This window comes from Miniopterus schreibersii, assembly GCF_964146895.1.
Source record: "Miniopterus schreibersii genome assembly, chromosome: 10".
In the NCBI taxonomy this organism is placed as follows: Eukaryota; Metazoa; Chordata; class Mammalia; order Chiroptera; family Miniopteridae; genus Miniopterus; species Miniopterus schreibersii.
In genome coordinates this window covers 68,037,943-68,051,109 of record NC_138110.1, presented here as the reverse complement: position 1 = coordinate 68,051,109, position 13,167 = coordinate 68,037,943, and the positions used below count along the sequence as shown (strand labels likewise).

General features: G+C 42.5%; 1 protein-coding gene across 2 annotated transcripts in view; it reads right to left on the bottom strand.

Annotated features, from left to right (window-relative positions):
• The window catches only part of PLCB1 (phospholipase C beta 1), a 532,520-nt gene that overhangs the window by 36,738 nt on the left and 482,615 nt on the right, over positions 1 to 13,167 (bottom strand). Inside the window, exon 32 of one of the 2 annotated variants that reach the window (XM_081149520.1) lies at positions 11,346 to 11,463. The exons of the other annotated variant lie outside the window; for it this stretch is intronic. Within the exon in view, the coding sequence (XP_081005646.1) occupies positions 11,365 to 11,463 (99 nt within the window). The 3' untranslated portion in view covers positions 11,346 to 11,364. The remainder of the gene's footprint in view (positions 1 to 11,345; positions 11,464 to 13,167) is intronic. 2 annotated transcript variants of the gene reach the window in all.

Sequence of the window (13,167 nt, the reverse complement as noted above, 5' to 3'; positions counted from 1 at the left end):
TTATGACATGGTCAAATGTGTCCCAGGGCATTTAAAATGGGCGAGTTCCTCAAGGGCCTTCTGAACTATCTAAGAGAGATCATAGAGACTAAATGCACCCCAGAGTAAAAAGCCTTCCTGCCTTGAGCTTATTCTATGTTACAAACAGGGTATGGAAAAAGGTTTTAAGCTCAATAAGAGCATCCCATAGAAACAATGATGCAATTAGTCAGGGCATGTACCCCCATATCAAGACATAATTGGTTCAAAATGGCCTTAAACATTTCAAATCAAATATTAATATTTCAATGTGACATGAAACTGTGTAAAGTATATATTATATTAATACAATGCTGTATCAGGAAATGTTAAAGAGACTTCTCTGTTCTCCTAGCTTCACTTCTTAATTTTATTCAGGGGCGCTTATCCCCTCCCTATATTGCATTATAATACAGCTTTACTATCAATACACTATTAAGTACCAACATAGGCTTTATGTATATATAAATAAATTTGAGTATATATCACAGATGGGTGGATGAATGAATGGACAGACAGAGGGAGGGGGTGCTACTTTCAAATCCACTGCCCTCAAATTCAAGAGATAAGATGTTATTTTATTTTTTTTAAAAAACAACCTATTTTCCATTCTACTCTTTGATGAGTACTGTAATTCCAAGATTAGAAAGCTAAGTGATAAAATATTTCTCAATATATAATCTCTATGTTTTCTAACTAAATTAGCTTTCATTTTCAGACAGAATGTTGCTAAAGGCCAGAATCCCGGTAAAACAATAGCAGTGAGGGTCACTCTAGGTGTCTTTACTGGTCACCTTGGGCTCTTGTAAAATCTCAGAAAATAGAGTTTTTCACATTTTAGTTTGCCAGTAAGACTTAACAAGGGAGGAATTGTAGAAATGTAAACTGACCAACACACCAAAGAATAGATTTAGGCACAAGGTTTAAAGAAAAGGAAAAAAATTATTTCTAAACCCCCCAGCTGAACTCCAGTTCTGATGGTCATATCAGGGCAGAGAGGAGACTGGCAGGCCACATGGGTAGCTTTGCTGACTCTATGCAGGGGCATACATTTCACCTATGAGTAGGCTAAATCTATTGAAATATCACCAGCAAAGGGCTGTCAAGGGCCAGTCTAACTAATTTGTCTATTAGGAATATTTTATTTTAGAGCTAACCTTAATAGGAGGATATCCTGAGCCTTTATGTGTAAAACAGGCATTAAAAGCCCCCCACAAATTTCTGGTTGTAGCTCAGCAGAGCTGAGCATAATTTTCAGCCATGAAACAGCAAATATTTCTTCTTCTAAAAACACGAGTTTAAAGGCTTCCACCAAATCTTGACAAAGCTTTTGACAGGAGTTCAACTTGGTAGAGAAAATTATAAGAGAAAACAGGAAAAGGCTGGTTCCACCTGAGGTAGTGTGCCTTTTGTTCCTGTCTGACCCAACCGTCACAGAACTGTTTGCTATTCACCTCATCTCTCAGTCACAGCAGGTGTTGGGTCAGGAGAGGACAGGGTGTCCAGGAAACCTGCAATCAGGTTAGAAAACTCCCAGGTGACCCATTCCCTTTCGGTTGACTCTGAGTGTCTGGCACTGCCTACCACACAGCGCTGCACGGCCTGCCAGGGAAATGGTTGTCATTTTAGCCACAGCGGAGACTCCTTCCCAAACCACTCTCCCTGGAGGCGTAGGAGCTGCATTTCTGACGACAGAAAGGGCAGCTCTCCTCACCTTTCTAACTATTAAAGGAAATAGACAATTTCCTCAGAGTCGCCTCAAAATTCCACTTCCTCTAGGATTGATTTTCAAAGTTTCTTGCATGAATCCGTCTCGTTGGGTAAAGTCCAGTCTTTTGAAGATGTCCCTCCCATTTTTAGCTGTCCCCAATGTGGCTGAGTCTATTAGGGACTCAGTGTGTCTTCAAAGTGGGAGAAGGCATCAGGCTAAGACCTGCAAGGCTTCCCTCTGTCCTCACAGGTCTCTGCTAAGAAGTGGCTGGTCTAGATCTCTCCACAAACGAATAGCTGCTGGACATCTGGGGTGACTGAATGGCAGCCACTGCTTGAGTCCATGGCCTGGTCCTCTTGACCTGAGGAAGCTTCTTTGCCTTGTTCTTAGGTTTCCACCAATCCCCTCAACACCCACCATTTCCCATCACTGGGGTGCACAGCAACTTTCCTGTTCCTTCCAAGACACACATGATATGGGGAGCCATGAGCCCTGTTCAGAACCTTCCAGATTTGGGCTCAAACAGTAGAAGCCAGAGAGTTACACAGAAACCTCACTTCATGCTCTCTTCTTTCTCCCCTCCTTCCTCCATTTCCTGGGGTTGGAAGGGTGGGCCTCCCTCTTCCTCTATGGTCACATTCTGAGTTCTGTCCTTGGTGAGCATCTGGTAAGCCTCTAGCTCCTCAGGCCAGGCTTAGGTGGTAAAAGAAGCTAAAGGAATTTGGAGAAATCCCTTCCTCTCTTGAAATCTCTGTTTTTCAAGGTTTCTGCCTCACTGGATCTCCCCCATTAGGGAGTCCCATCCTTTCCTTTCCTGGAGTCGTGACTCAGCCTGGAGGGGACTGGAAGGAAGGAGGCTACTTAAAGGGAAAAGAAAACATTTCAGCTTATTATGTGCAAAATAGTCTCCTTGCTGTACAAGGCAGAGTGCATTCTAATTACAGGGTGGTAAATGTGGAAGCCTCTTAATCTGTAGATGCGTTCGTGTAGCAGCCACACAGGCTTCGTGCGTTTCTGGATTAGCTCTAAAGATCACGGAGTAGGTTGTATGAGAATCCTTGTTAATGTATAAATAGCAAGAGAAAACAACCTAACGTCTAAACAGTGTCCAGGGAAGCCCTTTATTGTTGATAGTTTATGCTGCATGCTCACTGAGATATTGTTCTTCCACCGAACATTAAGTCCTCATGGGGGGGTTGGGGGGGCACAGTCTGCCAGGCATTAAGAGGGAAATCTGGCCCAGGAGGCATGGCTCAGTGGTTGAACATCGACCTAGGGTCCAGAAGATCATGGTTCAATTCCCGGTCAGGGCACATGCCTGGGTTGCAGGATTGATCCCCAGTCGGGGGGAGGCAGCCAATCAATGACTCTCATCATTGATGTTTCTCTCTCTCTCCCCCTCTCCCTTCCTCTCTCTGAAATCAAAAAGAGTGAAATCTGATTTTCCCTGTTCTTCGGTGGCAATGGATTTCTATAGTAACCTCAGGATGAGCTGGACAGGACCATAAATGAGAAGTACTCATTAATCTCTGCTCCCCTGGATTTCCCCTATTCCCCATGTCCCCATTACGGTTCCAGATTTCTGCTCTGCTTCAGGTCTGGACTTCTGGAAGAGCCCATTCCTTGCCTCCTGCTCACCCCACTCTTATCTGGCTCCCACTCTCACCTCTCCACTGACCTGTCACTAATACCAAGGGCACCAATGACGTCCTGGTCACTGGAGTCAAAGGACACCTTTCTGTACCACTCGGTCGCTGTAGACGTGGTGGATCACTCCCATCATATTGGTGACATTTTTTCCTTTTGGCTTCTCTGGCATTCCTGGTTTTCCTCCCACCTCGCAGGCTGACCCTCTTCTGTCTCTTCCAGGTTTTTCCTCCTCCATCAGACCTCTTACAATTAAGAGTTATCTGGAACTAAGTCCCGGGATCCTTCCCTTCCCCTTCTATGTGCCGAGTATTTTATCCATCCTATGCCTAAATTCAATCTAGATTCATGATTTTCAGGGGTTTTTTTTGGCACGTTAGTTACACCTGGAGCTAATGTAAATAAAAACTTCTAATCACTTAGGTTTTTCTACTTACAGAAATTTCTTCTTCTATAATCACTCTCATAACAGTTTCATAGGATGTAATGAGAAAAGGCATCACAGACAAGCAGGGTCTTAGTCAAAGGCAAGATGCAGTGCGGTGTCATTTGGAGGTGAAAGACCTGCGAGGAAACCGAGTGCTGTCCCTTATTTGCTATCTAACCTGAGACAGGCCTCTTTACCCTCCTGGGCTTCAAACTGCAGAGACTGCAGATGTGACTTAATTGTACTTTTAATGAAGGTGAAATGTGAATTCTGCCAAATGGTGTTTCATTTTCAATGTCTGAGCACCTCCTTACTTGTTTGGAAGTTGTATAAAAGGGCAAAATTAGAGAGAAATGTTTCCTACAGAAAATAAAACAATCTGTAAACTGTTATTGACCCTTACAGTTCTCTAGTCTATTTCATTTATTGTCACTTAAAACTTTTAGTAGGAAAAAAAAAGTGGCCCTGTTACAGTGAATGAGGCAAGTGTCAGCTTGGTATTAACTGTGGGTAATAGTAACAGTGGGAGGGGTGTTCTGTTACAGCTGAGGCCTTTTCAGGCAGGAATTGCTGAGTGGGTTAGGAAAATGCTGTCCATGCTGGATAGGTTTGTGTTTCAGGGAACTTTTCTGTTGCCCCCCCAAATATTCTATATGCATGTCCCAGAGTTCATAGATCAGCGAGGCAGCACTACACCTTCCTGGTAGAGGAAACACAGAATAAAAGGTTTTAAAAAGGTGATAAACTGTATTTCAACAGAAAGGTTTTTTTGTTTATGAAGGATGGGATGTTTTCCACTCTGGTAAACTGCAATAGGAACTCTGCATTAATCGTGGGAAAACCCTACGTCCTAAAACAGTAAGGTTTGTGCCAGCCTGTGCTAATATTTAGCAGATGGCTCTCCTAGGGGAAAAAGGGAGCCTCATTTGTAGCATTTGCAGATTGCCATGGTGTAAATATTCTCACTAAGGCCAATTTCAAGCTACCACAGTGGTGACCTTGCTCCGAGTTAGGAAAAGATGAAAGCAGCACTCCAGGAGTGACCATCAGATACAATAGGTGTGGATTACCTCCAGAGCCCAGGCAATAGCGAAATGTCTTAAATAATTAGCAAGTGGTGATTTTTAGGTATTTGTTATCTTTGTTGTTAATATAATTTGCTTAATTGTAAGTTTATATATTTCACTTTTTAATAATTGCTGTGCTTGACAACGGGGTCACAGAATCCCTGAAAAATTTTAAAAATGAGTTCCCCTGAGACAGTATGACCAGCTCCAGTTCACCATTGGTTTCTCCTCAAAGAATAAAGAAAAGTTAGTATTACAATTTGCTTAAGCAATATTTAATTATATTTGAGTTTGAGAGGTGAATACATTGCTTTAGGTGTTTTTATACTTGCTAATTTTCTAGAACCCTATGTTACCTATCAACGGGTAAACCAAAAGCAGTGATTGAAAGCATCAGATGCTAAATCAATAGATGATAGCTTTCTGTAAATATGTATAAACTACGTGTGAGATATGTATCTCCTCTCAGGAAAAGAAAAAAAAAAAGAGAGAGAGAAAGAGATTTGCTTATTGAATGACATGTTTTATGGACTGAATTGTGTCCCCTCAAAATTCATAGGTGGAAGCCCCAACATATGTGACTGCATTTGGAGATGGAGCTTTTATGGAGGTAATTAAGGTTAAATGAGGTCATAGGGTGGGACCCTAATCAGACAGAACTGGTGTCCTTACCAGGAGAGGAAGGAACACCAAATCTCCCCCCACCTCTGCCAAGTATAGGTCATTGGTCATGTGAGGTTACAGTAGGAAGGCGCCACCTGCAAGCCTAGGAGAGAGGCCTCACAGAAACCTACCCTACTGGCACCCTGATCTTGGACTTCAGTCTGCAGAACTGTGAGAAAATAAGTTTCTATTATTTAGGCTACCCTGTCTGAGATATTTAGCTATGGCAGCCCAAGCAGATGAATACAAAATGTAAATAATTAAATTACATGCAATTCCACAGCAGTAAGGTAATATTTGGACCTCAGGCTTTATCTCGGTGTTATGAACAATTCCTTCCTGTCTGCTCCTGTTTGATAAAAACTTCTACTCAACCCTACAGATCAAGGGTTACCACCTCTGGGAAGCTCTCCTTGGTTTAACCTGGAAAGTGTCAGCCTTTCTTCCCCTGCAAACAGCTCTATCATAATGATGATCACAGTGTTTTGTTCCAACACAAATTCTCTGTAGAAAGGTAAATTACCCATGAGAAATTAAGATTCAGCATGCTGTCTACTCAAGCTGCCTATATGTTAGCCACCAGCCACATTTAAATTTATTTAAAATTAAATAAAATTAAAGCTTCAATTCCTCAGGTACATTAGCCACATTTCAAATACCTAATAACCACCTGTGGTTAGTTAGTGGCTACTGCACTGAGCTCTCAGACATGGCACATTCCCCTCACTGCGGAAAGTTCTGCTGGGCAGAGCTACACTAGACTGTAGGCAATTTGAGGTGAGGGGGGGAGGTTGCATCTTTTTGCATTGTGCTATTTTCTAAGCACCTAGCCTAGAGTCTGCTATACAGTAAGCATTCAGTAAGTATCAGTTGAATTAATAAAAGAAAAAATTAACACTGTTTATCTAGTTGTAGCTACTGAAAGCACTCAGGGTTCCTGGAGATCACAGAAATAAACACACACATAGGTTTATTTTTATTATTGACAAGTGAAAAACTAAAAATGAGCAATTTCATTTCCCCTGGGACGAGAACACCAACATCCATCATTAAAATATAATTATAGACTTCATCTCTCAGGTGTTAATATAGCAATCTATAGTTGTTAATTCGGAAGCACAATATCGATTCTAATTTATTTTTCTAGGTCATCTCTGCTCTGTTGTTTTGTAAGTGACCCTATGGACTCATTAAATCTTTCAGCATGATATTTATGCAACCCTGTTTAATGAGTCCTCCAACACCCTGAATTCTCCAGATCTCATACCTATTATTTTAGTGGCAAAATTCTGAATTTAATTAATTGTATTCTTCGTGGACTCAAAGGAGATCATCAAAAGGTCACCCAGTCTTACACAAGCCCCTGCTAGCAGACAGCCTCTTTGTCGCCACACTTAAAGATCTTCCAGAGACACACAATATCCTCTGGGGACTGGTTGCAGAAGCCCCTCACCCCGTCCCCACAGAGACCAGAACCTGCGCAAGCTCAGGTCCTTACGGAACACGGCACAGCATTTACCTCCAACCTACGCATAACCTCCATACACTTTAAATCGCCTCTAGATTACTGGGAATATCTAACCCCAGGGGAATGCTCTGTAAATAGTGGCTGGAATAAACCATTCAGGGAGCAATGACAAGAAAAAGGCCTGTACATCTCCAGTACAGATGCAGCCGCCACAGGTCTAACCACATAGTACACATCAGCAGCAACAACTTTTTATTCCTAACATTTTCCATCAGCGTTTCCCTGAATCCTCAGAAGCAGACCTGCAGACACAAAGGGCGACTGTATTCAGGTATTCAGATATTCCTACTTTCCGAAACTTTTTCTTTGTTTCTTGATTAAATCTCTCATAATTTAGCCCAAAGCAGATGCCCTCCCTCTAACTCCAGAGCAAAAGCAGGACAGGGCCACCTGCCACCTGCCCTGGAGAAGCCCCTTCCCGTGCCGTGACTGCGGTTTAACACAATCTGAAAGGAGATGTCTCTCTTCCAATGTGCTCCTCTAGATTTCCTAGTAACCCCAGGGGTAAATACTAGGGCTGAGTAAACAGTATTTGAATAAATAAACAAGAACTCTAAAAACAATTGTTTAGCAAAAAAAAACAACAAAAACTAGACACTGGTGCAAACCCCAAGGTGAACCCTAACTCCTTTCTCATGAGATTCAGGCCACAGCGTGTCAAGCGGGGGACGCAGGTTTTAATCGACAGGGATGCTGTCCTAGGGCTGGGGGAGAGATGGGTTTAAGGGGAGGGCGTGGAGAGACGAGGGAGGGAAGAGGGTCTCAGGGGAAGCAACCCCATTTCATCTCTGGCTTGAACTCAGCTCCAGCACATAAAAGCTGGGTGGCAGGTGAGTGAAGAAGCGAGGGAGGAGATCAAGGCTGGAAGGATGGGAGGGTGTCTGTCCTCGATCCTGATGCTTCAGGGCGGCCACGGACAGAGAGGGTTGCATGGAAAGCCTTTAAGCCCATGTGTGCGGGCTACTGCGTGTCTCCCAGGCTCCCTCCCGCGTGCCCACCGGATCTGAAGAGCACAGACGAGAGCTGCCTGCCTCCCAACGACAGGAGCTGCCTGCTGCCAGTAACAGCTTCCTAGAGGTAAGTCGTCTTTTCACAGGGCTGGACATTTTCTAACATCCAGTCCTGGGAGATGTTCTCTAAGACATCGGTTAAAAACAAGTGGTTCTGAGAAACTTGAGCGTCTTGCCTGTGATGTTTAATTCCTCTTGCTATTGGGACTGTTTGGGGGGCTAAAGCCCTGGCAAGATTTGGTTGTGATATTGTGGAGGCTGGGGTAAGCCACCAGCAAATAAAACAGCGTCTCTTATATGGGACTGGAGTTCATCCCTTGTCACCACTTAGAGAGATGTGCCTCCTTCAACAGAGAGGCTGATAATCTCTCCATTTTATAGATGAGTATACTGAGGCACAGGGGGCCCGCCTGGCCACAAAATGTAGGAAGAGCTATCACGCCCCTGACATCTGGATCATAAAATCATAGCTTCAGATACTTACTGAGAAAGCTGAAGGACATATCCATGGGGGCCTCAAGGTTGGACACTTGTCTGACCTTAGCAGAGCTCACTGATCTTTTTGAACTTTAGTTTCCTCACGTGCGTTATGGCAAGAGTAAGGAAATACATGTGATGTGCTCTGAAGGTGCCTTGCAATATAGTAAGTGCTCAATAAATGCTAGTTGTTATGGTTTTTATTATTTAAGTGTCAGGGAAGACATTTTAAATGCCTTTCTATGGACTTGAATTGCGCTTTATTATTTTATAACATGTAGGGACTATATTTTGCTCTTTTGTGCTCCCTATTGATACTGGCATAGCCTAGAACAAAGCAGACACTTAAGTGTACTTGGCATAAATGCATCGTTCCCAATGCTATAGCATCAGAATTTTTAGAAATTGGTCATCCTGTAGCTCTTTACATAAAAGTTGATACATACACAAAATGAGCAAATATCTTTTTTGTTTGTTTTTAATCTTTCTCTAGAGTGATCTGTATTTATTAAAAAAATAGAAGTTACTCGGGTTAAAAGTATGACTAACCTGTTCAGCTTCACCTATTAATCGCTAGCTGATAGCAAGGAATTTATTTTTCACCAACGAGGGTTGCATTCACAAATTCAAAATGTGAAGTTTCAGGTATTTATGTGATGAGTATTTTGGGGATCAATCTTATAGTTCAAAAATAATTTTTTCCTGGCAAATACGTGAATCCTTTTAATTCATTCGTTTTGTTTTCAGCAGTAGTGTATCAATGGAGATTTGTAAGGTGAGGAAGAAACATTTGAGGAAATACTAAACTTGGTACAAAAGGCACTTTTCATATACTGCTATGACAGCAGAACTTTTTGTTTGTTGTTTTTCAAAGACAAAATCGTGTTCTTGTTTTTTTCTGTTTTTGCAATGAGGCCTATTTTTCCATGGAAAGTGTGAAATTGGTTTATTTTTTGTTGCCTTTTATATGTGGGAAGCTAAAGGGACCAAACTATATGATGGAAGATTTTCTTTTAATGTCCAGGTATTGTGGGAATCTCTCTCTCTCTTTTGAAAATAAATATTTTTGCTAAGCAGGAAGCGCAGCTGGCATTCCGGAGGGAATACAAGGTGTGAGAGAGACATCACGAGCCTGACAGACAGAGGACAAAACTGTAGCACCGACATCCCTATTGCATTTGCTCAAAAACAACCCCAGGCCTGTGTTCTGAGCTCCACTGTCACTTACCTCATCTGAGAGAATTTGATATTCCACCTGTGATATTAAATGTCTCACAAGCACTCTCAATAATACCAAGGCAGTAACGTGCAACAATAACGGAATCCAGTGATGCTTGTAATTGATGATTTAAGAGGTAGCCTAAACATTTATGGCCACATGAAAAACACGCACACATTTTCCAGGTCTCCCCAATGCCTTCCTGAAGAAATCCCTTGCCTCTCTTTCGCCCCAACTTGCCACATGGGCTTGATCCATTGGGAGGACATGGACAGAGTTCAGGCTATTGCTTTGCTCTCAAGTGACATTCTCTGCCTCTCTCTTACCAGCATTGCAGTCAGAAGTAGAGAGTAAAAAAAATATCAAAGGGTCAGGCTCATGATTAGGCCAAAAAATTAAAACACAACAAAACACCATGAGGGAACTTAAAGCTTCTCCTTCCAGCCGGGAGGTAGATATATGTACTGGATCCTTGTTGGTCATACATGGTCCATGGAAATATGGTAGCAAGGGCATCCCCTGGGAGCCTGTGAGAAAGGCAGAGCTCAGGGCCCACCGGACCTCCTGAATCAGAGCCTGCATTTCATTGCATCTCTGGGTAGTTCATACAGTCACTGAAGTATGGAAAGCTCATGGTTTGTAGCAATTGCTATAGAGAAAGAGGAAGAACTTATACCTCTTAGTAAAACTGGTGTTTTCACCAATTCTTTGACATGTTTCTAAACTGTACTGCTTCACAGATCAACAAGTGCTTAGAGACAAAAACTCTGTAAGCCTCGCCGTAGAACTCTATTTTCAACACATTGGAATAGACGTTTGCTTTCTTTATAATCACAGTAATACCTCTTTTCACTCATTAGAAAAGCTTTAGCCAGATCTTATGAGCAAAAGGAATACAACAGATTTCATGATGCATCTTCTCTAGCAAGCTAAAGTCCTCTCTGAGTTTCAAGCTTCATTTTGCTCCATCCAGCAGCCATGGACACAAGCATCCCTAATAGTAAGGCATTTTTAAGAGCTCTTGATTGCAAAGAATCAGAAAATCCTGAGATACCCCCTGAACTCAAAACACCATGTAGGGATACATGACTTTTGTTTGATTGTTAAAAGGAGGGTATCATAAATTGAGTAGATGGGTCAAGAAGACTCCCTGAAAGCTAATTTAATCCCATTGGATTTTAAGGTAATAAGATTGTGAGAAACCAGTGCTTTGAGAAAGAAGTAGGAAGTTAAAAAAAAAGTTTCAGACGTGGAAATAATAGTGTGAATATAAGAGAGAAAGGTCAAGGTCGAAGGGGAGCCAATTCTGCAAATTGAGAACCAAAAAGAAGAAATGGAAAGAAGACAATATGTCAGAATGGAATTTATGTCGGGGGGGCAATGATGAAGGAATGAATGCCGGAGGGAGGCAGGTAGAGACGTGAGGGCATCACGGGTGTGGCTGGGGACTGAGGCAGGAAAAAGTGGGGATGTAGAGAAAGGGAGGGTGAGGAACAGAGGAGCAGGTCCTGATGCCTGTAAACTGGACGGCCACACGCCACCCTTCTCTCTACAGCGACCCCTCCCATCCAGTCCTACCTGGCCGGAAGGACGGTGGTCACCACTTGATAGCTTGAGGGTTGGGGGGAGTAAAGTTGGGGGGAACAGAGGGATCCTCATGGCAAGTTTCCGACAAGAATGGGGAGGAACCGTCCCCCTGTGTGGAAAAAAAGGGAGGCTGTCATTTTGGTGGCATTGAAATTGATTTTTAAGTCATCTATTGTTTCAAATTATTTGTCTGGGAGCTTCCGGGGAGTGCCGTCTAGAATGGAGATTTAAAACCTCCAACTCCTTTATCTCGCCCAACACCTCCTACCACAAATGCAATGGAACTGGCAATTGAATTCTCCTTGGTTCTTCCCGACCCTCTGTAGGGATTAGATGTTAAAGATGATCACAGCTATTACTTTTGATAAATTCTCCATAAAATGCCACTACTGTCAAGAAGCCTGAGAAAAGATTGTATTGAATTACTGACAGCAGCTGAACAATGGAGCCCAATGAGTCTGGGCTTAATGGCTATACTATACTTTTTTCTCCCAAAGAGAGAGAATTGTTTTTTTTAATACACAAAGTTGATTTTGTTAGCCCTCTATCTAAGTCATTCATTCAAAAAGTATGTACTAAGCACAAACTATGTGCCAGGCATTGTTTTCAGGTGCCTACAACTCAAGAGCGTCACTGAACAAAATAGTCAAAGACTCTGCCTTTATGGAGATTACATTCTAATGGGGAGGGACCAACACTGAGTGACAGACACACTTGAGGAAGAGGTAAATGACCTGACAAGAGAAGGTAATAAATGCTATGAAAAACAGAAAATAGAACAGAATAAAATGGAGAGGTGATGCCAGGGATGGGAGAGTGGTAGAGGGAGTCGCGAATTTAAGTAAAGTGGTCATTGACAGCCTCTTTCAGAAGTCAGATTTGAGCAAAGACCTGAAAGGCAGGAGATTGTTGCCCACGCAGACACTTGGGAGATGAGCACTCTGGGTGGAGGAAGCAGTCCATGCAAGTCCAAGGAGTGGCCTGGCCTGTTGGGGCCCAGCTAGCAGCCCAGGATGGCCGGAGCAGAGAGCAAGTCGATGAGGAAATGAAGAGAGGATGCAGCACAGTGGGACCAGATTATGCTGGACCTTGTAGCCTTTTATTCTGAGAGATAGAGATGGGAGCCATGGAAGGGTCTTGAACAGAGGAGTGTGCTGACTTATGTTCTAAAGGGATGCCTCTGGCTACTGTGTGAGGACTAGATTGTGAGTGGGGGCGTGTGGAAGCAGGAATACCAGTTAGGAGGCTATTGAGAAATCCAGGAGAGATGGGGGTGCCTCTGGCTAGGGCAGATGTGCTGCAGTTGTCACACTAACAATTATAAAGATGTGTGAATTGATTTATAATAATTTGCAAGTCTTGGGTTTTTGTTGTTTTATTTTTGTTTCATCTAAAAGAAAGCCCAATAATAAACTTAATAATTGTGACAGTTCATTATCTGTTTCCCAAAACCTAAGAATTGCTTTTTAAAAATAATATGTGAGATTCAAAGAAAAAGGAAAGGTAGAAAAACTGAAACTAGAACATAATATATCCCTTAGTCTTTATATGTCACTGAAAACATGTACATGCTACTTACTGGCTACCCGCATAGCCACAAATTTCCACATACTAGCATAATTAGCTGAGTAAAATCCATTTTGATGCCTACATGATTAAACATACTAGGCTTTCCTCCAATGGTGTCAAGTTGATTGTGTGTGTGTATAAATGGGTGTGTGTGTGTGTGCATGTGTGTATGTTGGTCACAGAGGATACAGTGAAGACTCCATCCAAACAATCAGAAACATTATGAACTGTTCACTCTTCTATC